The 27251-nt window shown below is 35.3% G+C and overlaps 1 protein-coding gene and 1 pseudogene across 5 annotated transcripts in view; one reads left to right on the plus strand and one right to left on the minus strand.

Annotated features, from left to right (window-relative positions):
- The window catches only part of RSPH10B (radial spoke head 10 homolog B), a 68016-nt gene that overhangs the window by 12702 nt on the left and 28063 nt on the right, over positions 1-27251 (plus strand). For all 5 annotated transcript variants that reach the window (XR_012471519.1, XM_074200913.1, XM_074200915.1 and 2 more), the window contains 8 exons: positions 2067-2240; positions 4463-4548; positions 12613-12733; positions 13241-13417; positions 14475-14610; positions 14844-14965; positions 18808-18997; positions 20269-20383. Coding sequence is in view for 4 of the 5 variants with exons in the window: in XM_074200913.1 (XP_074057014.1) it covers positions 2067-2240; positions 4463-4548; positions 12613-12733; positions 13241-13417; positions 14475-14610; positions 14844-14965; positions 18808-18997; positions 20269-20383 (1121 nt within the window). In the remaining variant the exon portion in view is untranslated. The remainder of the gene's footprint in view (positions 1-2066; positions 2241-4462; positions 4549-12612; positions 12734-13240; positions 13418-14474; positions 14611-14843; positions 14966-18807; positions 18998-20268; positions 20384-27251) is intronic.
- Positions 3751-4422, minus strand: LOC141503277 (nuclear transport factor 2 pseudogene; annotated as a pseudogene).

Raw genomic sequence — 27251 nt, forward strand, 5'->3', positions numbered from 1 at the left:
ATAGAACTACAAAATTATCATCCTTTCTGCATACTTAACAAAATTCAGCAGTAGTTCCATTCAAAATTACTATAGAATTTATGAAATATATGGGAGTCCACTTACCAAAAAATACAGAATAGTTACATGAATACAACTACAAAAAACTCTTTACACACCCACACACAAAAAAAATACTTGACTAATTGTAATAATTTTTTTACCCATTGTTAGAGCATGACAATATAATAAAAATGACAATTCTACCTAAATTAACTTATAAATTTAGTATCATACCAATCAAATAATGTAATATTTCTTTATAGAATTATAAATATAATATCAGAAATCATCTGAAGGATAAAAGGTCCAGAATCTTGAGGAAATATTGAAAAGAAGAGTAAGAGGGTGTCTAGAAATACCAAATATCAAACTATACTTCAAAACAGTAGTTATCAAAACTATTTGGTACTGGTAAAAAAAAAATTAAAGGTTGATCAGTGAACAGATTATATACACAAGATCCATAAACCAATTAACATAGTAACTTAATGTTCAGTAATCCCAAGGACACCAGCTATAAGGGTAATGATTTACTATTGAAAAAAACCCCAACAGTTCTATGGATTATGGAAAAATTGTCTGAAAGATATTAGATTTGGACCAACATCTTATATCATATATTACAAAAAACTTTAGCTAGCTTCAATTAGAAATAAAGAATCAAATCATAAATAAATTAGAAGAGAGTGGAAGGCTATACCTTTCATAACATGGATAACAGAAGCATTCTTGACAAAACAATGGATGCAGATGATCTTAGAAGATAAAATGAACAATTTTGATTACATAAAATTGAAGAATTTTTGCACAAGCAAAATAATGCAGTTGAATGTCAAAGGGAAGTACTTAATTAGGAAAAGGCTTTGCAGCAAATTCTTTTGAGAAAAGTCTGATGATCCAAGATATATAGACAGAATGCTGATTCAAATATATAAGAATAAATCATTCCCCAGGTAATTCTGAAATTCCCCAGTAGTAGTTCCCAAGAGAAGTTCAAAGTACCATTAACCTTATGAAAATATGCTGTGGTGGAGCCACATGAACAGTAGAGGAAATAGGGAGAATTGGGCAGGTGAAGATTGTTAAGGTACTGAATTTATTTGAGTGTCAGTGAAGGAGACAAAGGAGAATAAAGAAAAGTCCAAGGACTAGTCTGGACAATTAGATGACACAATAGAGAGCCTGGAGTCAGGAAAGTTTAAATTTAAATCTGGTCTGAAACATTTACTAGTTGTATAAACTATGGGCAAGTCACTCAACTTTGCCTCAGTTTCCTCATATTTAAATGAGCTGGAGAAGGAAATGACAAATCATTCCAGTATCATTGCCCTGAAAACAAAGAGTTGAACATGACTAAAAATGATTAAACAACGAAAAAGGATAGTCTACCAAAAGACAGAAAATTACTGTGGGCTATCTATATATGGGATCATAACTCTGACTTCATTGATATGATCTGGACAAAGTCTGTTTTAGTTCTAAATTTTGTTTTGATCAAGTAATACAATTTGAAAATTGCTGGTTCCCAATCCCAAGTGAAGGTTTGCAAAGGGATCTGTCTTCAGTTCACCACTCCCACTTATATTGTCATTATGCATCCTGTGATCACATAGGTACAAGCAGAACATTTTGCCTATATCTATTTTTTCCTTTCTGAAAGGAGTTGAATACCTTCATGAAAAGTTAATGAACATATCTTTTTTGTCAAGGCTCCAATACCTTAATCTATTTGTATGTCTTGAGTCTCTTCCTGGGGAAGGATCACGAGAGAAAAGATGGTGATATACCTTAAATAAATTTAGAACTGAGAATTTTTATTATCATGTAGGTGAGGTAATGAATGAAAGGGAAAATGTTAGGAAGGAGTCTAGCAATGCCTGGGAGGTTGGAAAACAACATTTTTAAAAAATAAAATGACTGGTATTATAATTGCTTTAATCTTTTGAACAGAATAGCTTCCATTTACATTTTCTTTCAATCACTCTATGGAATTTGTTTTAATTTTGTTAATATTGTCATTTTAGGGTGATTTTGTTAAGAATATACCTATGTGTCATGGTACTTACACATGGCCTGATGGTAGCACATATGAAGGGGAAGTGACAAATGGAGTAAGACATGGATTTGGAATGTTTAAATGCAGCACCCAACCAATATCTTACATTGGCCAATGGTGTCATGGCAAGAGACATGGAAAGGTATGTTATTCTTAAACAATAGAAATATATTGAAGATTTCCATCTTTGAAGGACTAAAACTCCCTTTTGGTCTCTCAAACATAAGGAGGGGGAATGGAGGAGTGACAAAATTAATAGAAATTTGTTATTGTTTCATTTTGGTTCAGCTCAGACACTGGTGCAAAGATCAGTAAATTCCCTTTAGGTGAAACAGTAAAGCCAGTTAAATAAATAGTTTTGTATAATATGAAGTTAATTTAGGCTAATGAGAACTTTTTAACTGGAATTATCTAGATACGTAACTTTACCTTTATTTTACTTGAACTGACTTGACCTAATAGATTTTCTATTATTGGGGAAAAAATGATTCACTATTTATTGTGCACCTATGATTTACCTTCTGCTGTGCAGAGGATACAAAAATAATTTAGCAACAAGCATTCATTTAATATGTATTGCTAAAGAATTACAAAGAAAATGCAAACATAATCCCTTCCCTTAAGGAGGTTGCATCCTTATGCAATCCTGACTACAATTAATAAAACATTCTCGTTTTTTAATGTTTGGACAAATCACTCTACACACTTCAATGGTCTCTAAAGAAGTCGTTATTTAGGAGTATAGTACAATAATTAATAATCGTCTTGAGTCAACAAAGGTCAGATTATGTTCAGAATAGGCAAAGAGGCAAAAAAATATGCAATACATTTTAGTAAGATTTTAACCAAAATAATTCAAATAAAACACTGCAGTGCTTATAAAGATATCTATGTTATCTGGAGATTTCAAGTGTATAAAAAGAATTCCTTTCTCAATGATGCTATATAAATGAAGGGTAATTGTATATTCTTTTTAACATACAATTTAGATAAGGGCTTTCTATCATGGGATCTTTTAGCTTGCTTTAAAAAATACTTTGATAGCTGTATTACAATATATAATGTATTTATCTTATAATCCCTATGTCTTTTATTTTGTGTTTAAAAAATTATTCTCAGAAAAAACTTCACTACACTGCCAAAAGGTTCCATAACACAAAAAAGTTTAAAAACTCTCAATTTATATAATGAGGGGAAAATTATGTATTTCAAATATATTTGTATAGGGCTATAGAAATAGATACAAGAAATAGGTATTATGCCTTAGCAAGGTACCTTTATGTCAAAGAGCCTTTTATAAACATTATCTCCTTGATTCTTTTAGTATTCCTATGAGGTTAAAAGGATAGATACTACTGTCATTATCTTTGGTTTTTCATGGTTTCATCCTATCATGATGCATTGGAACATCTGAACAGCTCAATATATGAATTTCACATACAGTTGCTACTTTCTTCTTAATTTCTATGAGTTATTAGTTATTAGTCAATACATTAAAAAACATGCATATTTTTGCAGTACTTAGTCTTTTTAAGACATACATTGGCATAACAGGAGTTTCTGTCAGGTCCAGCTAGTCTAACTTCCAAAATGAGTAAACTCAAATGGTGATGCCACCATAGTTTCCATCCACTGTGACCTGGCAGGATTGTTTATAATATTTGGAGTATTTTGTGTAAGTATGAATGAAGTAGTGTGGATATGAAGAAGAGAAAGGGAAAACAGAAATAGTCTGGGTGTCTTGGAAAGAAGGAGTTCAGTGCTAACCTGAAAATATCATTTCTACAGACACAAATATTGTTGATATTCTTTAATAGAAACATCTGGTGAAATCCCATGATGGGTTCTTCATCAGCCCTTAGCTGTTTCACAATCAAACTGACTCCACAACTCTCTCAGGAATGGACTGATGGTTCTTTACTGAGTTGCTGGGTGGTATTTTCTGAAATAAAAGACTAGACAGTTTCTCCACAATGGCTATTTTGCCTTGGAATAGCTTCCCACATAAAGTGAGATGCATCAATGTATATTGTCCTTATTGAGCTCTGTCATTATCAAGTGACTGGTATAATATTGCACAAAGCTGGATCCAATCTACTCTCAAATTGGCTTATCACCAAATATCTTCACCCAGAGACCAATGGACTGGTACAATGGCAGCAATCTATTGCTCTCTTCTTGATGGTAAAGCTAAAATGCAAAATGATTGTGTCACATTTAAATATAACTGACTTTCGACTTATATTATGCCACTTAAGGATGAATAGGACTTGAGAAAATACTTTTGCATTTTGTTTCAAAGAGGAAAAGAAATTGTAAGGCATGTGAAGATTTGATTTTTTAAAATCCTTTTATTTATTTTAGGGCTCCATTTATTACAACCAAGATGGCACCTCTTGGTATGAAGGAGATTGGGTCTACAATATCAAAAAAGGATGGGGCATAAGATGGTATGTAAATCCTTTTATATGATTTTAAGTATGAGTGAAAAGGAGCATTATGGACTGATATATTTTGATCAGAGACTTATTTACATAAAGCAAAGTAAGTCATATTTATATGTAGAAATGTCAGAGATCAAGATTTTTTTTTTAATAGACAGAGTTGGTTATTGGCATAGACCTTTGGTGTTTTCTCTAGCATTGATAAAAATTATTCTCCTTAACTCCACAGAAAATACCACATTAATAACAATTGTCTGTATATAAGTAATGAATACAAAGATTTCTTATAGTTTCTTCTCAATTGATTCTCATTGTAACTCTGTGAGGAAGATTATCCTACCTATTCAACAACTGAAACACACGAACCACAGAGAATGATTTGCCCAATAGCACACAGTGAATTTTAGAGCTAGAATTTGAATCTAGGTATTCTGACTTTGCTCCACACTCCTTTTAATTTTTTTCTGTTTTTTAATGATAATATACATATTTGAACTATATAGTTTACAAAGTACATTTTTTTATTCTGTGAGGAACCCTTTAAAAAAACTAGTTGAATCACTTCCCTGAAATACTCTTAAACTATACTAGTTTGCAACCAACCAATAACCAAAATAACTGAAACTACTATAGTAATTGTGCATAAGGAAACATAAAACATTCTACACTTAAGATTTCCTGTTCTTTTTTTTTTGAGTTTGTTTATTTTATTTTATTTTTTATTCTCATTTTGTACAAATGTTTTTTTATACATTAATAAAATATTCTTGTTTAAGAGTAAATGAAATAACCCCTCCCCCCCATAAGTATAGACTTGCTTTAGCGATGAAGTAAAGGGGAGAGAAAAAAAATTAAAATTAAGAAAAAATAATAGCAATAATTGTAGGTATGGCCAGGTGGTGCAATGGACGAAGCACCAGGCATGGAGCCACGAGCACCCAAGCCCACATCCAGCCCTGTAGACCCAACAATCACCCAGCCGTGTGACATGCAAGCCACCTGATCCCCACTGCCCTGCAAAAACCAAAAAGAAGAAAAAAAAAGACCCAAAATAAAATAAAAAAGTAATAATAGTAGGGGTGGCTGGATGGTGGACAGAGCACTGGCCCTTGAGCCAGGAGCACCCAGGTCCAAATCTGGTCTCAGACAACCAACAATCACCCTGCTATGTGTCTCCAGGCAGGCCACCCAGTCCCATTTGCCCTGCACCCCCCCCCAATAATAATAATAATAAAAAAGGTGCTTCAGTCCTTGTTCCAACACCAACAACTCTGTCACGGGTGGATCACATTCTTTAGGATAAGTCCATCGCAAAAGTTACTTCCATATTTTTCCACCATTGCCATTGCTGATCTCAACTCCATCCTTTCGTATTTCTCCGCTACCATGTACTATATTTTCTCTCTCCTTTCATTCTGACTCTGCTGTAGGGTAGCTGAGTGGTGCAGCAGACAGATCCCTGGTCCTGGGGCCAAGAGGCCCTGAGCCCCCATACCACCCCTTAGGCCCAGCATCCACCTGACCCTATGGTCCTGGACAGGCTTTCCAATCCCAGTCCCTTGCAAGAAGTAAAAAAGAAAATGTGTTATATCTGACCACTCTCCCCCCCTTGGTCCATCCTCTCCTCCTTTATTCACATCCCCACTCCTTCCCCCTGCCCCCCCCACTTCTTACTCCAGATGCCTATACCCCATTGAGTATATATGCTGTTTCCTCTCCTAGCCACCTCTGATGAGAGCAAAGGTTCCCTCATTCCCCCCCTTGCCTCACCCCCTTCCATATCATTGCAATAGCTCATTGTAATAAAGAAAAATCTTATTATATGAAATATCTTGGCCTATTCCCCCTCTCCTTTTTCTTTCTCCCACTACATTTCCCTTTTAGTCATTGACTCCATTTTTACAATATAGTATATCTTCAAATTCAGCTCTCTCCTGTGCTTCAACTATAAAAGCTCCCTCTACCTGCTCTATTAACTGAGAAGGTTCATATGAGTATTATCAGTGTCATTTTTCTAGGCAGGAATACATGTAGTTCATCATCATTAAGTCCCTCATATTTCCCCCTTCTCCTCTAATCTCCATGCTTCACCTGAGTCCTGTATCTGAAGATCAAACCTTCTGTTCAGCTCTGGCCATTCCAACAGGAACATTTGAAATTCCCCCGGTTCATTGAAAGTCCATATTTTTCCCTGGAAGAGGACATTCAACCTTGCTGGGTAGTTGATTCTCGGTTGCATTCTAAGCTCTTTTGCCTTCCGGTATATTATATTCCAAGCCCTACGAGCTTCCAGTGTAGTTGCTGCTAAGTCCTGTGTGATCCTGACTGCAGCTCCACGATATTTGAACTGTGTCCTTCTGGCTGCTTGTAATATTTTCTCTTTGACTTGGGAGTTCTGGAACTTGGCTATAATATTCCTAGGGGTTGGTTTTTTGGGATCTCTTTCTCGGGGGGATCAGTGGATTCTCTCCATTTCTATTTTGCCCTCTGCTTCTGGAATGTCAGGGCAATTTTCCTGTAGTAATTCTTTGAAAATGATGTCAAGGCTCTTTTCCTGATCATGACTTTCAGGTATTCCAATAATTTTCAAATTATCTTTCCTAAGTCTGTTTTCCATATCAGTTGTTTTTTCAATGAAATATTTCACATTTTCTTCTAATTTTTCATTTTTTTGGTTTTGAAGCATTGATTCCTGATTTCTGGTAAATTCATCAATCTCCCTGAATTCTATTCTTTGTCTGAAGGATTTGTTCTCCTCAGAGAGTTTTCTTATCTCTTTTTCCATCTGGCCAATTTTGCTTTTTAAAGCATTCTTCTCCTCAATAACTTTTTGAACTGTTTTATTCATTTGCCCTAAGATGGTTTTTAGCATGCTATTTTCTTCAGCATTTTTTTGGATTTCTTTGACTAGGCTGCTGACTTCATTTTCATGTTTTTCCTGCATCTCTCTCATTTCTTTTCCCAGTTTTTCTTCTAACTCCCTCATTTGATTTTCAAAGTCTTTTTTGAGCTCTGTCATAGCCTGATCCCAATTTCTGTTTTTCTTGGAGTCTTTAGATGCCGGAGCTTGTGCTTCCTCATCTTCAGATTGAATATTTTGATCCTTCTTGGGCTCATTTGCAAAATATTTCTCAATGGTCTTCCTCTTGTTTCTCTGCTTGCTCATTTTTCCCAGCCTGAACCTTGTTTGGGGGTGCTTCCTGAGCTTTTGGGACACTCCCACAAGGGTCTCAGTGTATGAGGCTCTGTCCTCCCTCCTGGTCTGTGAATGACCATATGCGCCCCCCTCTGCCACGGGGCTGAGGTGGAGAAAGCCCCTGCTGTTCTATGGGGGGCCTAGACTGCAATCAGGATCTGAATGTGGTCAGAGCCCCAGAGTCCTGTTCCAAGGGCAGAAGACAGAGCTCGGCAGTCTCTCTCTCTTCACTCCCTTCCCTTGGTTCAATGGGCTCATGCCCTGGAGGTCTTGTTTACCAGCTCTGCCTGCTTCTGTTTCTGGATCTGGGCTGCCGAATGACCACGCTGCTCACTGTGTGCCCTGAGGGCTGGGCTGCACGTGTTCACTCTGGCAGAGGTCCCCCACTGGTCCCCCAATTTGTGCCCAGTGCTCCCCATGGCATAGCTCAAGAGACTCCCCCTGCTGTTGTGAACCTAGGCTCCCAGTACTCTGGGGCTGCCTCCGGGAGGCTGAAGTTCTCTCGTTTTGGGGGGCCACCCCTCTGGCAGGCTGCCCCTCCGACCCCCAGGGAGCAGAGCCTTTCTGCTCTTTTCCAGGTTACTTGGAGTAGGAGAACTGCCTCACTGGGTCCCTCTGTGGGTTCTGTCTCTCGAAAGTTTAGTTAGAGTCCTTAGTTTATAAGTTTTATCAGAGAGCGCCTAAGACTGGATCCTTTCTTGTCACCATCTTGGCTCCTGATATCCTGTTCTTTAACAGAAGAACTTATATCTTAATGTCAGTTATCTGAAACCAACTTTGATTATTTTATTTGATCTCAATTCGATTCTCTTTTAGTGATCTTTTTGCTTATGCTGTTGAAAACATTGTACATATATTGTCTTCCTCATTCTGCTTTTCCATTTTTAATCAATGTTTAAGTCTTCCCATGTTTTTCTGATATCTTAATTTTCATTATATTCATATTACATTAATACATTCGTACCACAATTTCTCTATTTTCCAGTTGATAGAATCATACTTTATTCCAATTCTACTACTACAAGAAATACTTCTAAATATAATTCTGTGTACATGGAACATTAAGACATTTTTCTTGCATAACTCCAAGTTGCTTTACAGAATGGTTGAAACAATTCAAAATTGCTTAGGTTCACAGGATCATAGATTTAGCACAGGACGGATTTCCTCATTTTCAGATATGGAAACTGAAAACTAAAGGGGTATGACTTGCCTGAAGTCATACAGGTAGTGGCATAAGTGAGTTTTGAATCCAGGTCCTTTGATTTCAAGTATGGTATTTTTTTTTGCTATAGTATTCTACCTTTCATCAATAATATAGTGCACTGTGTTTCTTCACCCCCCTCCAACATAATTTCTATCTTTTAATGCTGTGTCAATTTGATGGATGTGAGAGCATACCTAAAACTAATTTGAAATAAATTTTCATGTAATTGTCATGCATTTTTTCACTGGAAAGCTATTTCTTAAATATCCTTATGGGAAATAGTTCTTAGTCGTATGTTTTTGTTTCAATTACCTAAAGATTTTGAATGTTGAATTTTTATCAGATATTTTCCTCAATTCATAATTTCTCTTTTTTATTCTAGCTACAATGATTTTGTTTGTGCAGAAGTTTAAGTATGGTTGTTAAAAGTACAGCCTTCCATTCCCTAATTTTTTTTAGTGATACGACCTTTTGTATTTATATTACCTTCCCATGTGGAGTTTACTGTGATGTATGATTTCTTTTCAGTTGAAATAATTTTTTTGCCTTTAAAATCATAAAGATATGTTCTTCTAAAAACAGTGGTAATAATAATTAGTAGTAATTATAGTGCTTTAAGATTTACAAAGCAATTTACAAAATACTATTTTCTTTTGTCTTCACAACAACCCTGGAAAGTAATTGTTACTATTATCCTCATTTTAGAGATGAGGAAACTGAGGCAGATAGAGAAGAACTTGCTCTGAGTCACATGAATTTAGGTCATTAGGTCCAACACTCTAGCCACTGCTTCATCCATCTAAGTAGCAATACTCATACTTAACTCGATAATAACTACATCTTCCCTTTCAAAGAATATGCATTCAGTTATCACCCTTTTGAAAGAATGCTTAAGAAAATCCCTTTGAAAGCTGTTTTCTAAAAATGCATTAATCATTTGCATCTGGTTCAAAGACCAGTGTTCCTTTTATATTTGCTCATATTAATAATGGCACTCCATTGTTTCATCAGCATTTTCTGCAGGTTCATCAACAGGTTGAGCAGGACTTTGCTTTTTTGGGGGATTTTTCAAGACCTCCTGGAATGGGGATCACATTACCTTCATCCTAGGTTTTAAACTCCAAGTCTTTCACAATAATTCCAATGGAAACTTTCTTCATAACTGTTCTGTAGAAAATGTCTCTAAATATGCCAAGATTGCATTTATCCAATCTTATTCAAATTAAGACACACACAGCATTTAGATATACATCTCTAAAGAGTTTTTTTTAACCAAAATTCTTGGCACTGTCAACACTGGAAACTGATATGATTTTTATTAGTGGAAATGGCATTAAAGAAGAGGCATTTCCGTCAATTTTGCTGTCTAATCTATAGGTCTTCTCCATTTGACTTGCAGCTGAAATCTACTATAAATGTTGGCATTCCAATCAGAATGTGAGCACCTTGAGAGCTGGAACTATCTTTCTTCTCTTAATCTTTAGTGCTAGCACAGTTCTTTATGCAGAGTAAACACTTAATAAATGTTTTATTCATTCATGTATTCAAATAAATCTGGCAAACTGTGAAGTATGGTTCCAATAGATATAACTTTACAGTCAAAGTAGTTTTCACATGGACAAATTTGGAACATGAAGATACATATTGCTGCACTGAGCAGTGCTTACATTTTCACATCACATGGCATACATTTATAATGATAAGCTGCTTTCTGAGTCTTGACTCTTATTAGAGACATTAGGCAAGATGCTGAAAAAGGTCTGTCAATCACAAATCTGAAATCGGACTCTCCTGGTACATAAAGTTTGACAAAAGTCTAACATCAGCAGTGAGCAAATAAGATCCCTATGGATGTAGAATTTTTTTTTCTTATAAGCTGTTGGTTGAAGGTTCTACTTCTTTAAAGCAACTAGCACAGCATACATTTTATTTATTTATTTGTTTGTTTGTTTATTTTTTTAGGTTTTTGCAAGGCAAGCAGGGTTAAGTGGCTTGCCCAAGGCCACACAGCTAGGTAATTATTAAGTGTCTGAGACCAGATTTGAACCCAAGTACTCCTGACTCCAGGGCTGGTGCTTTATCCACTATGCCACCTAGCCGCCCCTCACAGCATACATTTTAAAAATTTCATTCCCAAGAGCTTGTCTAATTGTTTCCATTTCATACTCTATTTGATGAATTCTTCCTTGAAGGCTCCAAGCGATTACATATTTGTTATACTGATTATACACTGGCAGAATTGGCAGAACTAAGGCTTCCTGCATAACTGTGAGATCAAGTGCCTATTGTGGTATATGGTTTAAGTTGTAGGGCTAAACCTATTTTTTGCCAAATTGCTACACAATTTTTCTACAAATCTTGTCAAATAGGGTGTCCTTATACCAGTAGTTTTCCCCAATGATCTATTAGACTAGTAGCTTTCCCATTATACCAACAAATCAGTCTATTAATGTCTGATTATTATATTTCATTTGATTATTTTGTGAACAGCCTATCTTCTGTCTATTTTAAGTTTTGCATGTACCATGAAAATTTACTTGATTTTAGACTGTATCTGTGAAGCAATGTTAATATGTATATTTTTAGCCATTAAGTTAGCCAACTAACTTAACATTCATTATCTTAACTATATTTAATTAAATATTATGTATATCAGTTTAAATTTAATTAGAGTTTTTCTTCTTCCTTATCACTTTATTACCTTATCAGACTTTTTAACAAAGTGAAATATTATGGCCCCCAAGATGGTTGACATTTGATTGTATTCACTTGTCTGTATACTCAATTTAGGTTCATAAGTAGATCTTAAAAGTGTTGGAATTCTGAGATGACACTGGGGCAGAATAGGTTAAAAAGAAAGACTAGGATTAAAATATTATTTAATGGGTATACTTATGACTTAAGTTTGTATTTCAGTACTTTAAAATGTATAGTTTTATCAGTAATGCAAAAGTACTGCAGCTCTTCTATATATTGGAAGAGACATTTTCATGAATTTGTGGCCAATATGGCAAAAAAACAATCCATCAGCAAGTGACCAGTGACAAACCTCTCTGATCTTAATTGAGGAAATTTGTGGATAGCTATCTATTGATAGATGTTTTCAGCTTGGCAGGACTTACAAAAGCTTTCTAGTCTATTGGCATAATTTTCATGAATGCAGGGTCACCTCCACATCATGATGAGACACTACAGCAGAAGTTCTTACTTGCAGGCCTCAGACCTCTAAGGGATCTATGAATAGAAGTGAAGAGATTTATTTGGTTGTTTTTAATATTTTGAAAACTATTTCAATATACTTGGTTTTTTTCAATGTATTTTTATTTTATGCCTTTAAAAATATTATTCTGAAAATTAGTCTGTGGTTTTCACTATATTTGCAAAGGGGTTCAGGACACATAAAAGTTTAAGATCCCCTGCAATTGAATAAAATTTTTATTGGAGTACATATGTCAATACTCTGATGTGGTTTTTTTTTAGGTTTTTTTTTTTTGCAAGGCAATGGGGTTAAGTGACTTGCCCAAGGCCACACAGCTAGGTAATTATTAAGTGTCTGAGGTCCAGATTTGAACTCAGGTACTCCTGACTCCATGGCTGATGCTCTATCCACTGCGCCACCTAGCTGCCCCATCTGATTTATTTTTAAAATCTGATTATTTTTCTCTAGTTACACATCTGGAAATATTTATGAAGGTCAGTGGGAAGACAACAAGCGCCATGGTGAAGGAAGGATGAGATGGCTGACAACCAATGAAGAGTATACTGGTCAGTGGGTGAAGGGCATTCAGGTACTATACTAATTAAATTTAGTAAATGTGTGTGCTGTCAAAAACTAGCAATTGATGATATACCCTAGGTCCCATGTTGAGGTTAGATTCTGCCATCTATAATACTCATTTTTGTGGTTTATAATAAGGGCTCATATAAGATCTCAGAGTCATTATTAATGGCTCTCTAAAAACCATAGAACAAAAGCCAGTGTGAATGCAGAAAGTATTCCTGGAACCTTGTCATAAGAATTGTCTCCTGAGTCCAAGATCCTGACACCTTGTACCTGGGCTTTTAACTAGCACTGGTAATATTTATCTGAGTTCAAGTCTCACCTTTAACCAGAAGTTTATACTCTAAGACCAAAAGATGCTGAACAGTTACTGATCTTTACTAACAGAGGTAATTCCCTCTATGAATGAAATCACAGAACAGGTTCCAAAAAGTTTTGATATCTAATTGTGGCATGGGGGAAAATAAAGGACCTCTTTGAAAATTCCTGTAAATGATTTTCTTTTCATTTTCAGAATGGATTTGGAACACATACTTGGTTTCTAAAGAGAATCCCTATCTCTCAATATCCTTTGAGAAATGAATATGTAGGAGAGTTTGTAAATGGAGACCGTCATGGTCATGGAAAGTTTTTCTATGCCAGTGGTGCGATGTATGATGGAGAATGGGTTTCCAATAAGAAACATGGTTTTGTGAGTAGACTTGTGAAAATCACATTTTAAAAGCAAAACATTTGAAACATAATAATGATATACCATTTGCCGCCAAATGCCTCATTTTACATGAGGAGTTATCATGTAAAAGATGTTTTCAAATGCACAAAAAATAGTTTGCAAGTTAACATTTGGAAAGAATGAAGGCTATTTAATCATGTGATTCTAGTTTACATCCAATTTAGCAAGCTATGTGCTTTCCTTATGGAATGGCATCATGGATGGTATAGTAGAAAGACCAATGAGTACTCTACTGGAATGAGTACTCTACTCTGACTGTGCCAGTGATGACTTTTTAATCATGGGCAAGTAATTTAACCAATCTTTCAGGGTCTTTATTTCCTCTTCTTCAGGAAATTTGAGCTAGAAGAGCTTTGGGTTCCCATCTAATGCTAAAATCCCTTTTTTCATTTTTTTCATTGATTTTCTCCTAGCCTGAAATGCCCTCCCTCCTCATCTCTACCTCCTGGATTCGTTCAAGTATCAGCTAAAATCCCACCTTCTATAGAAAGCCTTTCCTGATCCCATTTAATATTAGTGTTTTCCATATATTGATGATTTTCAATGTATATAACTCCCTTCAATAGACTGTGAGGTCCTTGAGAGTAGGAACTGCCTTTTGCCTTTCATGTTAGCTCAGCACTTGGCGGAGCAGGCATTTAACAAATGCCCATTGATTGATTTCCTATTGACTAACTGATTGACATAATCCATGCATGGTCTGTGTTAGGTGTGAGGGTATGTCTATATAGTAGAATAAAATTAATGACAGAGCTCCTGGCCTTTGCACCATTTTTTTATCCAGTTGAACTAATTAACCACAGATTAAAGGACACTGAACTTAATTAAACATGCAAAAAATAAACATCCTTCGATTTCAACATACAAGGTGCTATCATCCTAAATTAAAACTAAATTAAAAGTGGAAGACACTGTATTATACCTCAGAACATATTAAAAAATAATTTTAACAGTCATCATTATTTTCTCGATTAAATTTTCTAAGATTGAAAAAAGTTATTTTTTTTCTTTGTAGGGCAGGTTAACATTCAAAAATGGACGTGTTTATGAAGGACAGTTTGCCGATGACCACATAGCAGAGTTTCCATCATTTCATGTTGATGCAGACACAGAAGAGGATAGTGTTTGCCCAGAATCTGCAGTTAATGCTGGTAGGAATCATTATCAATGGGGTGGGGTGGGGTTTGAATCAATCCACTTTGGTACCAAAATTTCTATCTGCCTATATTCATTTAATAGATAAAGGGATCAGTGCTTTCCTTAATAACAGATTTCATCTAAATTTCTTGAATACACTTGTCCAAGGTTCTTTCACAAAAACACTTAAAATGTTTTATATTGTTTTTACAAAACATAATATGATATTTATTTTTTAATTTGGTAGAGATTATCAGAAAACTTGATGGCAGTACAAGCAATTCTGTGTTAGGGTCAAGCATTGAACTTGATCTGAATTTGTTGTTAGACATGTATCCTCCAAAAGACAGACCTGAAGAAAAGAAACAGGTAAAAAATTATATATTATATAACCATTTTCATATACTTTCCCCCATTTAATTAAATTATATTGTTATTATAATTCTTATGAAAAATGCTTTCTTGAAAATTTTTGCTATTAAAAACTCAAAAATGCCAAGTTAAAAAATCTTAAAGATATGCCAGTGCAGTGAGTTATGTATTTTCCATAGATTTCTGAAACCTGAAGATAATCCATTCCAACCAGACAGGACAGCATTCTAACCATACTAGAATATACATGAATACTTGAAAATTTCCAATTCATCAATACCAGTTCTCAATTCTTAGATGCCATATCTACAAGATCTGCCTTTATAATGGCCTATGCAATATTTCAGTTCAAGTTAACAAATGATTATGAAGTAGTATTCATAAGGCATTGGTTAATTCAGCTTCTAAAATCAGTTATACTCTTTGAGTGAACTGATGTTTTGGATGAAATGACAAGACCAACCAGATTTTCACCTGGACCTGACCATAGGGTAAAATTGTGACCTAGGCAGAGTCTTTTAGGTGTCTCCCACATCTGTGATTAATTTCTCCTTAAAGGAACCAAAAACCTTTTTGCTGCCCTTGGAAGAGAAAAAAAAAGATCCTATTCATTTCTTGACATTTTAAAAAATTTCCTCAAATAAATGGCTGCTGTGCTTGCTCTATTCTGTTTTCTTCCTTTCTTAATATCAGCTCTCCTCCTACTAGGGCCATGGAAACCATGGTGAAATATGTTTTGTTTGGAGCTTTTAGAGAATTTTGATTTCCATGGGGGGTGGGGTAGCTAAGTTACACAGTGGATAGAGCAGCAGCAGCAGCAGCCTAGATTCAGGAGAACCTGAGTTCAAATATGGTCTCAGACACTTGATACTTACTAGCTGTGTGATCTTAGGCAAGTCACTTAACCCCACTGCATTGCAAAAAAAAAAACAAAAAAGATGTGGGAAAGATATTTTGAATGCAAAAATCATTTTGGGGGAAGAAGGGACTAATTCAGGTACAAGGCTGCCCTCACTGTTTAACAGAATATTCCAATATATTTTCTTCCACATTGCTTGTCCCTCTTTGCTATATTTTGTTATAGCTGCCTGAAATTTTCACCATACAAAGAATTAAATCAATATGTTTTCTCTTTTAAAAATACAACTAATCTCTGTGAGGGCTATCACTCATTCCCATGGTAATGGGGGAGTAATCAACGAGGGCTCAGTCTTTGGAGCTTGTGCATGAAGGAGTTGGGGGAGTCTACTTCTGGCAGCATGTGACACCATGGAATGGAAGGTCACTTCACAGTTTTCCCTCTCCTCTTTATTGCATGGTGAAGAGGGACCTTTTGATTGGCTGGAGGGGGAGGAACTCACTCTTTCCTTCATATTGGCCAAGATGTGTAAGAACAACTCTGAGCTCCAGAAGGCTACCAGAACTCATTGTGTGAGGCTGTATGTATATATATATACATATATATATATATATATATATATGTATATATATATATACATATATATATACATATATATATATTGTGTGTTTGTGTTTCAACTTTTCCTTATTGTCTTATTGATTTTGAAAATAGGAGGCTCCATTAGATCTTTTTGAATTTCCACCATCCAAACATTCTTTACTTGGCTGAGATGGTGTGTCCTGGATTGATTTGGCTAGGGTTCATTTATCTGCAGCTTGAGCTGGCTACAGCAACCATGTTTTTCCTTTTTTTTTTTTTGAACTGAAATCAGCCTCTGTAACTTCTTCCCTTTGCCCTTATTTTGAAAGTTAAGTGATAGAATGAGGACTGAGGAAAAAAGAGCCTTTGGATTTAGCAGTTAATTAGATCAATATTAAACTTGGAGAGTGTTCTACGGAGTGGTGAAATTACAGGCCACATTACAAAAGGTGGAGAAGTGAGTGGAGGAAAGTGAAAGCATAGGTGCCTTTTTCCTAGTATCCTAGCTATAAAAGAGGGAAGAGATAGATTTAGTGAAACTCAAAGGAGGAAAGGATGGAAATTATGGTGGCAAAGGAATGATCTTAAAGTAGCGATGAGAAGTAAAGTGTGCTTATTCCTTCTACTGACCCAGGGTGTCAAGGGGCAAGAATGAAGATGAACTTCATGATGGAAAAGGTAGATTAGTACTGTCTTCTAGAGGGGAGCAGGTCTCTGCTACCTGAAGATGATGGGAAAAAAGTATTAGGTGAAGAAATCTTATATGAAAGAGGGTTTATTATCAGGAATGCTGAGTTACAGAGGGACCAATGGAACAAGAGAACAGAGAAAATAAAGGGGAAAGGGAAAATGTGAATAGAGCTTGAGAGTAGCAATGAGAAGAGATTTTTATTCTTAGTAGGTAGTGACTGAATAAGAGGGATAAGAAAAACAGGAAATGAAAGTTCATTTGTCATGGAATGGGGAAAAAAATTGTACAAGGCTCCTACTCTCCAAGGTAATGACTGTGCACTACCTTATTATCTAAGGGCAGTTGTATCAGCTTCCATAACTGACCACACTCCAAAGGCAGAGGTGTGATGGCAGTGGGTAGAGGGAACTCTGTGTGTGTATGTAGGTCAGTAAGTAATGTTAGGGTTTCTAGGCCAGACTGAACTTCTACAGCCTCCTGGCTTCATCTGATTAGTACCAGATGATGACTGTGATGCCTAGGTCCTCAGAGGATGGATTAAAGTCATGACCAGATCCAGTTCCATAGCCTCATCCCAAGATTGCAGAGAATGAGGCAAACTGAGAAGATACCTCTAATACCTTTGACTCCCTAAGGTTCAGACTGATAGCCCTGCTAAAGATCACAGGTGAATATGGAGTCCCTTGAGAACAGGCTTCTTGCCACTTTGTTTCTCACCTAAATACAATTAAAGCATTTGACTCACCAGATAATCTGTAAGGTCCCTTCCAATTAAAAATCAAATGTTATGTATAATTAAGATCCTTTCAGATTTACTTCTAGAACAGAATTATAATACCTCTTTAACTTAGTACATCTAAATTTCTGACCTAATTTAGCCTTGCCATATTTAGCTATAAAATTTATAAATACATGGCATCCATCATTTCTAATCAAGCTTTATTATCTTGAATCTGCTTTTGAAGTTATGAACTTTATTAACATTCTAAATGTCAACATTTCAGGGTATTTTGTAATATTTTCTTGTTGGACAATTTAAGTGATGATTATATTGTACATTAATGATGTCTTACTAAAAGGATCATTAAAATGAATCAATTTAAAACATTTTCTCATTTTAATTATTTTTAAGATGTTCTTTATGTCTTTATAAAGAATTAGTATAAGAATTTTTATTTCCCCAGGAAGAATTTGCCCTCAAATTTGACAGAATATTTTGAGTGTTGCACCAATTTGCAACTTGGTGTCTTATAAATAGCTGGTTTATTTATCTGTTTATCTATCTACCTTTTATAAGTTGCCTTCCCCCATTAGAATATTCTTTTTTTTTAGTTTTTTTTTTCTGTAAGGCAAATGGGTTTAAGTGGCTTGCCCAAGGCCACACAGCTAGGTAATTATTAAGTGTCTGAGGCTGGATTTGAACTCAGGTACTCCTGATTCCAGGGCCAGTGCTCTATCCACTGCACCACCTAGCCGTCTCCCATTAGAATATTCTTAAGGGCACGGACTATCCTTCTTTTCATTGGTATTAGTATCCTCAACTCTTAGCACACTGCATGCAGTGCCCAACAAAATCTAAGCGCTTTAATGAATACTTATTGATTTGACTCAATTGTTTTTTTAAGTTGGCTTAGAAAGTAGGGTAAGTTTGATAATATTGCTGTCATTAAAAAAAGACTGAGACAGGATTCATTTTCTTCCCTTCAGGCAGAATTTGCTATTTTGAGAAATATTTCAGAATTACGAAGAATCTATAGTTTTTACAGCAGCCTAGGATGTGATCATTCTCTTGACAACACCTTCCTGATGACAAAACTTCAGTTCTGGAGATTTCTAAAGGATTGCAAACTTCACCACAGTAAAATAACTCTTGCTGATATGGACAGAGTATTAAGTGGTTAGTACTGGTGCCTTGTGGTTTTTAATTTGAAGTAATAAAATTAAAGTATAATATGATATAACCTTGGAATCAAGAGTCCTCCTTTGAGTATTTACTGATGGCTGCTGAGGAAAACTTTGTGGGTGGCAGGTTATAGAAATACCATGATCTCTGGCTTTAATATATTTAGAGAGATAAAGATCAGTAATAATAATAATAATAATAATAATAATAATAATAATAGGGGGCGGCTAGGTGGTAACACTTAATAATGATCTAGCTGTGTGGCCTTGGGCAAGCCACTTAACCCCACTGCCCTGCAAAAAAACTAACGAAAAACTAACAAAAAACCAAAAAACAATAATAATAATAATAGCTAGTATTTATATAGCATTTTAAGGTTTGTGAAGTAGTTTGCAAATACTATCTCATCCTTACAAGGGAATTAGGTACTATTTTTATTCCCATTTTATAGATGAGGAAACTGACACTGACAGCAATTAAGTGGCTTGCCCAGAGTCCCCTGGTTAGTGTCTTTAGGTCTTTCTGACTGCAGGTCCAGTTCTCTGTGAAGCATAGAAACACATGCTTCAATACTTGTGATGTGGCAGTGAGCAACATGAAAGTGCAAGATTTTGCTGCACAGACTGCAAGTGATTCAACAAAAATATAAGTCATTCAGTAACCAGGAAAGACTTCCTGATGGAGATGGAACCCAAATTGGGCCATGATCTTTGAGTCTACAATAATGAAGTTACATCCTGATATTTTTATTCAACAACAATAAATAATAGTTATTTTATCCAGTTGTGCAAGAGTCCAGAAAATCACAAATGTTGAAGGTATCCCTGCCAGTGTTACTGACTTAGTTTATTCCCTTATAAATGATCAATTATTAATCTAACTGAAATAGTCCTGGATTAAGAATTAATAGAGGGGCAGCTAGGTCGCACAGTAAATAGAGCACCAACCCTGGAGTCAGGAGAGACCTGAGTTCAAATTCAGCTGCAAACACTTAATGCTCACTTTATCCACGTGACCTTGGGCAAGTCACTTAACCCCCCTCCAAAAAAAGAATTAATAAAGACAAAATCTTGAACAATCTTTACTGAATCTGCTCAGTCTTTGTTATAGCATCTTGATATTGACTTAGTATTTACTAAGAGAAACAGCTTCATTTGAATTTTCCTTTAATAGTGTTCCAGGACTATAAGTTTGAAAGCAGAGGGCCCTAAAATAGTTTACTGGCATATTGCTAAGTTTTCCTCAACTTTCTTTTCTTATTTTAGAAAATAATAATATCTCAGTTGAAGAAATTCACTCTCCATTTACCACTTTACTACTGAGAACATTTTTGAATTATCTCTTACAACTAGCATACCACATTTATCACAAAGATTTTAAGTAAGTATTAATTTTAAAAATATTTTATCCTAAACTTAGTAAATATCAATAAAATGTTAAAATAAACAATTTTTGAAAGCTCCCACATAGATGCATAAACTTTAAATTATTTATAGTTTCTAAAAATGTATAGGTTAATTTAAGCAAAATTATATAAAATGTCCTATTCATTTGTATCCTTTTCTGATCTTCTTGTGTGTATTTTTAAATTTTTGTTGGTTATTATTGTTGTTGCTACTGCTGCTGTTATTGTCTCATCTCATTTGTCTCACATTTTTGTCAAATGAAAACTATCTGGGACATAAACCATTGATATTGTTTGATAAAATTTGTGGTTCTCTGGACTCTTGCACAGCTGGATAAAATAACTTTATCTGTTGTTGAATAAAAATATCAGGATGTAACTTCATCATTGTAGGCTCACTGAAAGCATTCTGTGGATAATTCCAGTAGCAGTCATGATAACAAGAATGATTTGTACCTTATCTTGCTCCCACATGATTTTGATCTCCTCTCCTAGGTTCTCTGTACTTTGAAAATTTTTTCTCTCATATGGTTTAGAGATTATATGACACAATAATAATATGCCTTAAGGTTGTCTGGCACTTCACATGTTATCTCATTTGATCTGATTTGATACTCACAATAACCCATCTATTAAAAACATTGTTCTTATGTTTTTATGAATCTATATTATGTTCATAACATAATTATGTTCAGCTTTGATAATGGTCTGATTCCAGTACAGACTATTGAATTCTTCATTTTTACTCTAACAGGTTGTCTTGCTAAGTAGTTGTTAAGGGGGCAGATTTTTCGACCTGAAATGATATATTAGACCGTTTCTACTGTTTCCTTGCATAATCTACATGAATCACTAAATGCAGGCTTCTTAAGAATACTCCTTGAATAATTTTGGGTAGCAATGGCCTGTCTCTAAATTGTCATTATAGACAAATGTGAATGACCCAGTCACTTATTCAACATTTCTTTGTGGACATATTGTTGTTTTGAGTTCATACACAATGTTGTCTTTGGAAGACTTTTTTGATTCTACTCTTGAATCTTAGTCATTTATAGACTTTATAGTCAAGTTCTTTCAGTTACATTTGGTAAATCCAATGATGTGTACTAGTTAACAGGCCTTACTATACCTTGGTGAAGTGGTGTCTACTTATTCTAAAAGTATTTTTTTTATTATTGACTTGTCATGTGTTTTAAGAATATCTAGCAGTCTCCTTTCTTCTTTTTTGCTTGGAATTATTGTTTTATAGCTGACTTAGGGTGATGTGCTCTACATTGTGTTGCTATTGTAATTGGGATTGTAATGGGATTTTGTTAGATTACTTTCCAAATCTTCATGTTCCATTTTTATAATTCCAAATGGATACACTAGACTGGTGTTATCGCATAACTATTAATTGCCTCAAATATATTCCTGCCAGCTTTAATTTCAGAATGCTAGTAAGACTAGTAAGGCTCATTATATACAACCATATCTTTATCCTTGTGTTTTGCCTGGAGGATTTAAGGTATTTAAAGGTTTCACCTTCATCTAGATTCAATATGAAATGGGGGTTCAAGTTGAGAGACTATGGTCTCTATTTTGCTTTAGCATATTTTAAGGATGTACTTATTGAATTCAAATGATATTTTTATATCAAAGAGAAATATTCCACAATATTTTTTTAGTGGGGCTACCTAGTTTGATGTCATCCATATTCATTAAATTTTCAATAGTATATGTTAGTTCAACTCAAAGTGTATGTAAGTTCTGTTTCTGAGAAACAATAAAGGATTTATACAATCTAAACAATAAGGAAAATAATGAATTTGAACTGATTTCCTGAAAAACCCCTGTTTTGTATGAATTTTTCTTGACATTGGTGTTTTCAGGATTCATTTTAAATAGAGAAAAAATTTTCATATAGGCATCAAACATTTTAGTATTCTCACTATAATTGGGTTTGTTTTATTTATTTGTAGTATGTGAATAAACCATGAATACAAAATACAAAATACAAAAAAAAATACAAAATACATGGTATATGTTATGGAGCCTACTCCATTTTGTAGTAGATATGTGATTCTTTAAGAGTACCTTTTATAATAAATATGGATACCTTCTGCTAGGAAAAATGATCTGAGATGAAGTTGCTCAAGTGCCTTGCTAGTAAATTGGGCACCTCTGAAAAGCAGTTGAGCCAGTAATTATGGAGCTTATCCAGCTATACAACTTTCTAGTCTCCTCTTCCACTAGCTCAGTACTAGTTTCTCTTTCTTTTTCATTGACTGATAATTCCTGCTGACTCAGTTCTTTATGACTTTTTTCCTCTCCACCCTCAGACCCTAGAAATCTCTCTGGTTCTCCATTTGTTCCTGTTTTTATACAGTCCTCAGTGTGAACAAATCTCTTCCCCAGTCAGAACATATTTCCCATTGCATTTAATTGAAATGTCTTTGATTCAGGTTGTGTAGGCCTTCCAATTCACATCTTGTTCTGATTGATTCATTTAATATCCTCATCTAACAAAGGTAATGCCTTTTAAATGGGGTAAGGTGGACTCCTACACTCATAATTGTATCACTTATGGATTTTTTAAAATATTGTCTTAACCTTTAAACTTTTGCTTTCACTTTCTGATTAAGGGAATTTAAAAATTCTGATATATTTTGTTTTCTATATTACTATATGTTTCTTTTACTTGTGAAAAGTAGAGTGTTCAGGTTTCCTGCTGTACAAACCAGCTAGGTGTATTGCTCTCCTTTTTCCATTCTAAAGATCTTCAATAATTCTTCCAAGATACTTCTGCTATGATAGCTTCTGATGTCCAACTTTAGAACTAGTCCTTGACAGCTCTACATTTCTATCTCTAGTTCTTACCATGGCAATGTCTGCTGAGTTTGGATCCTGAAGTTTTTTTTTTTAACATTTTCTGTGAGATGGCATGGGAGAATGCATTCATTCATGATCACATATAGCAGTTACCTATTTTTTCAATTATCCCTTTTAGTTATAAGCAATTTGCTAATTGGATCCATGCTGTCATACTTAAAAAAAAAGACTTTTCAGAATTCAGAAATCATTCTAGACTTCAGTTATGTTTTTGTTATTATTAGATAAAATTTCTAGAGTTTCCATTAAGTGAAGATTTTAAATTGCTTAAGAGTCAACTTTTTCTTCTTCAGCTGTTAACTATCACCTTGAGTTTTTTTTCCTCTTGTCTCAACTAATCTAGACTTGGGGATAAATTTAATTTTTATGATTGACCCTGCATTGGTCACCAATAAATTGATGTGTGACTTCGAGCTAAGGACCTAAAAAATACATGGAACCCTTGTTTATCATTAGTGAAATTTGTTTTCAATTTCGTCATGAGAAGGTATTGGCACATAATGAAAGTATTCTTGTCTTCAGTCTTTCATATGTACTTCTGTTATGTCTTCTTACTAGTCAACACTATTTGTACTAATGTATATCCAGCAAGTAGAATTTTGGGATGTCTCATTTATTTCAATATATCTTTCCATCTTGTGGTAAGGAGTACACTTACATGTCCTCACTGTCAAACCTTGTCAAACCAACAGTTTCAAGTAATACTATCTGAAACTCTGTTGCCCTGTCTTTCTTAGATTCACAGGAAGTTTCATTATACAGGCTGGGGTATTGACTGTCAGTGGTAACATCTGAAACCAGCTGGCCAACAATTGGCTAGTTGACAGAGACAGTTGTTTTTGTTGTTTGTCCTTTCTTGAAGAGTTCTATGACAAAAGGAATGTGATGCCATGACATGCGTGTGAATTGAATTTAAATGAGGGAGGACTGTGCAAAGTCACTAACCTCATTTTCTCCTCTTGTGCCATCTGGGTCGAACAGCCAGATATGGATCAGGATGACTGGAGATGACCCTGGATGCAGTAGGAGACCTTGGCTTTTTTAAGCTAGGATCTTTAACAGCTCTCAGTTTAACTGTCCAGTGATTAAAACTAGGTAAGAGGGGCGGCTAGGTGGCGTAGTGGATAAAGCACCAGCCCTGGAGTCAGGAGTACCTGGGTTCAAATCCGGTCTCAGACACTTAATAATTACCTAGCCGTGTGGCCTTGGGCAAGCCACTTAACCCCATTTGCCTTGCAAAAACCTAAAAAAAAAAAAACTAGGTAAGAAAGAAATGAGGCAGAAGTGAGTCCCTTTAACCTAGTCCAAAAAAATCCTCCCCAAAACTAACCCTCCCAAACCAGGCAAGATAATTTCTAGTTTACAAACCCCAGATTACTGTGGCTTTAATTAATTGACCAACAAAAAGTCTCAGACCAAGTCCCACTTGATCATTGTTTGGGTCCTGATTGGTTAAGAGTGAATATAAATTACAATTGTTTCTGTTTAGATCAGAATCCCTGAGGTTTCCCTCTCAGGTTGACTTTTTTTTTTTTTTACTAGATTAAAGAGGCCCATCTCTTCCTTGTTTCTTTCTTACTTAGCCTTAATCACTGAATGGGCATTGCCTCAGTCAAACTGAGAGTTCTTAAAGACCCTAGTTTAAAAAAAAAAGCCAAAGTCACCCATTATATCCTGGGCCATCTCCATTCAACCTGATCCATATGATTATTGGATCCAGATGGCACTAGAGGAGAAAGTGAGTCTGGTGACTTTGAACAGTCCCTGTCATTTAACTGTAATTCACTGCATGTCATAACAACACATTCCTGATGTCGTGATCCTCTTCCAGAAGGAAGGACAAACAACAACAGTGTGACACTGCTGGCTTGTTGGGCAACACAGCCGGAGAGAGAGACTAATAATGAGTCTTCACTATACATCACATAATCTTTTTTTTTAAAAATGTCATTTTGTTTTATTTTTTACAATTACATGCAAAGATAATTTTATTAGGATTTTTTGGGTTTTTTTTAGGTTTTTGCAAGGCAAATGGGGTTAAGTGGCTTGCCCAAGGCCACACAGCTAGGTAATTATTAAGTGTCTGAGACCGGATTTGAACCCAGGTACTCCTGACTCCAGGGCCAGTGCTCTATCCACTATGCTACCTAGCCACCCCCCCAGCAAAGATAGTTTTAAACACAACTTTTTATAAGCTCCTTTTTTTTTTTTTTTTTGGCAAGGAAATAGGGTTAAGGGATTTGCCCAAGGTCACACAGCTAGGTAATTATTAAATGTCTGAGGCTGGATTTAAATTTACATTCTGCTGACTCCTGGGCTGATGCTCTATCCACTGCGCCACCTACCCTTTATAAACTTTTGAGTTATACGTTTTTCTATTCCTTCCCTTCCCTTCTCCCTTTCTGTAACAGTGAGTAATCTGATAGAGGTCATACATGTGCAATCATGTTAAAAATTTCCATATCCATGTTATAAAAGAAAAATAAGAATTAAAAGGGAAAAAGCCATGAGAAAAGAAAAATCATAAAACAAGTTTTAAAAAGTGAAAAATAGTATCTTTTGGTCTGCATTCAGGCTCCATAGTTTTTTTCTCTGGATGTGGCTGGCATTTTCTATCACAAGTCTTTCAGAATTGTCCTTGATTTCTGAACTGCTAGGAGAAGCAAAGTCCATCATAGTTGATTATCACACAATGTTGCTGTTCATGTGTACAGTATTCTTCTGGTTCTGTCCACTTCATTCAGCATCAGTTCATGTTAGTCTTTCCAGGCTTTTCTGAAGTCCAATTGCTCATGATTTCTTAAAGAATAATAGTATTCTGTGGGCAGCTAGGTGGCGCAGTGGATAGAGCACTGACCCTGGAGTCAGGAGTACCTGAGTTCAAATCTGGCCTCAGATACTTAATAATTACCCAGCTGTGTGGCCTTGGGCAAGTCACTTAACCCCATTGACTTGCAAAAACCTTAAAAAAAAGAATAGTATTCCATCACTTTCCTATACCACAGTTTGTTTAGCCATTCCCCACTTGCTGAGCATCCCCTCAATTTCCAATTCTTTGCCACTATGAAAAGAGCTGTTGTGAATATTTTTGTACCTTGTGGGTCCCTTTCCCTTTTTTATGATCTCTTTAGGATACAGATTTAGTATTAGTATTGCTGGATCTCAGGGTATATGCACAGTTTTTTTTTTTGTCCTTTCCAAATTGCTTTCCAGAATGGTTGGATTAGTTCAAAATTTCCCCATCAATGCATTAGTGTCCCAGTTTTCCCTTATTCCCTCCATTATTTATTATGAGAAAGACTCTTGATTTGGAGCCAGAAAAACTTTAGTTCATATCTTGGTTCTGTACCAACTATCTGCACAACATTAGGCTAGTCACTTGGCCTTAGTTTTCTCATCTGTAAAATTGAGAGTTGCACTCACTGACCATTGGGATTCCTTCCACTTCTAAATCAATGATCCTGATGAAGGGTGCTTTGGAGGTAGGCAGCCCATGGTGGGGGGGGGCCAGCAAAGATCAGTGGGGCTTTATTTATAAATGAAGAAATTACAACACTCTTTGACACCACAGTGTAAGAAAAGGCATAGATTTTAATTCACAGGTTATTGCAAAAAATTACAAGTTAATTCACAGAATTTTTTAAGGAGTCAGCAAAGTAACAAAAATGAATTTTAAGAAGATTAAGTTAAAAGAAGGGGCACTCCTTTTTGTATCTTTTTTGATATCTTTTATTTGCATATCACTTCCAAATAGATCTCTCTCCTTTCCTCTAAACAGCCAGCTATCCCTTGAAACAAAGTTGTATTTTTTTTCTTTTGGTTTTCTTTTAAGAAGAAAGAAGAAAAGGGGTGGAGAGTGGGAAGAACAGCAAAACCAAGGGAGGTCTCCTGAATCAGTGAAAAGAGCACTGGTTTGGGAGTCATAAGACAAGGGTTCAATCCTTGATACTACTTACTTTGTATAACCTTGGA

Source organism: Macrotis lagotis, chromosome X, assembly GCF_037893015.1.
Source record: "Macrotis lagotis isolate mMagLag1 chromosome X, bilby.v1.9.chrom.fasta, whole genome shotgun sequence".
Lineage (NCBI taxonomy): Eukaryota > Metazoa > Chordata > Mammalia > Peramelemorphia > Peramelidae > Macrotis > Macrotis lagotis.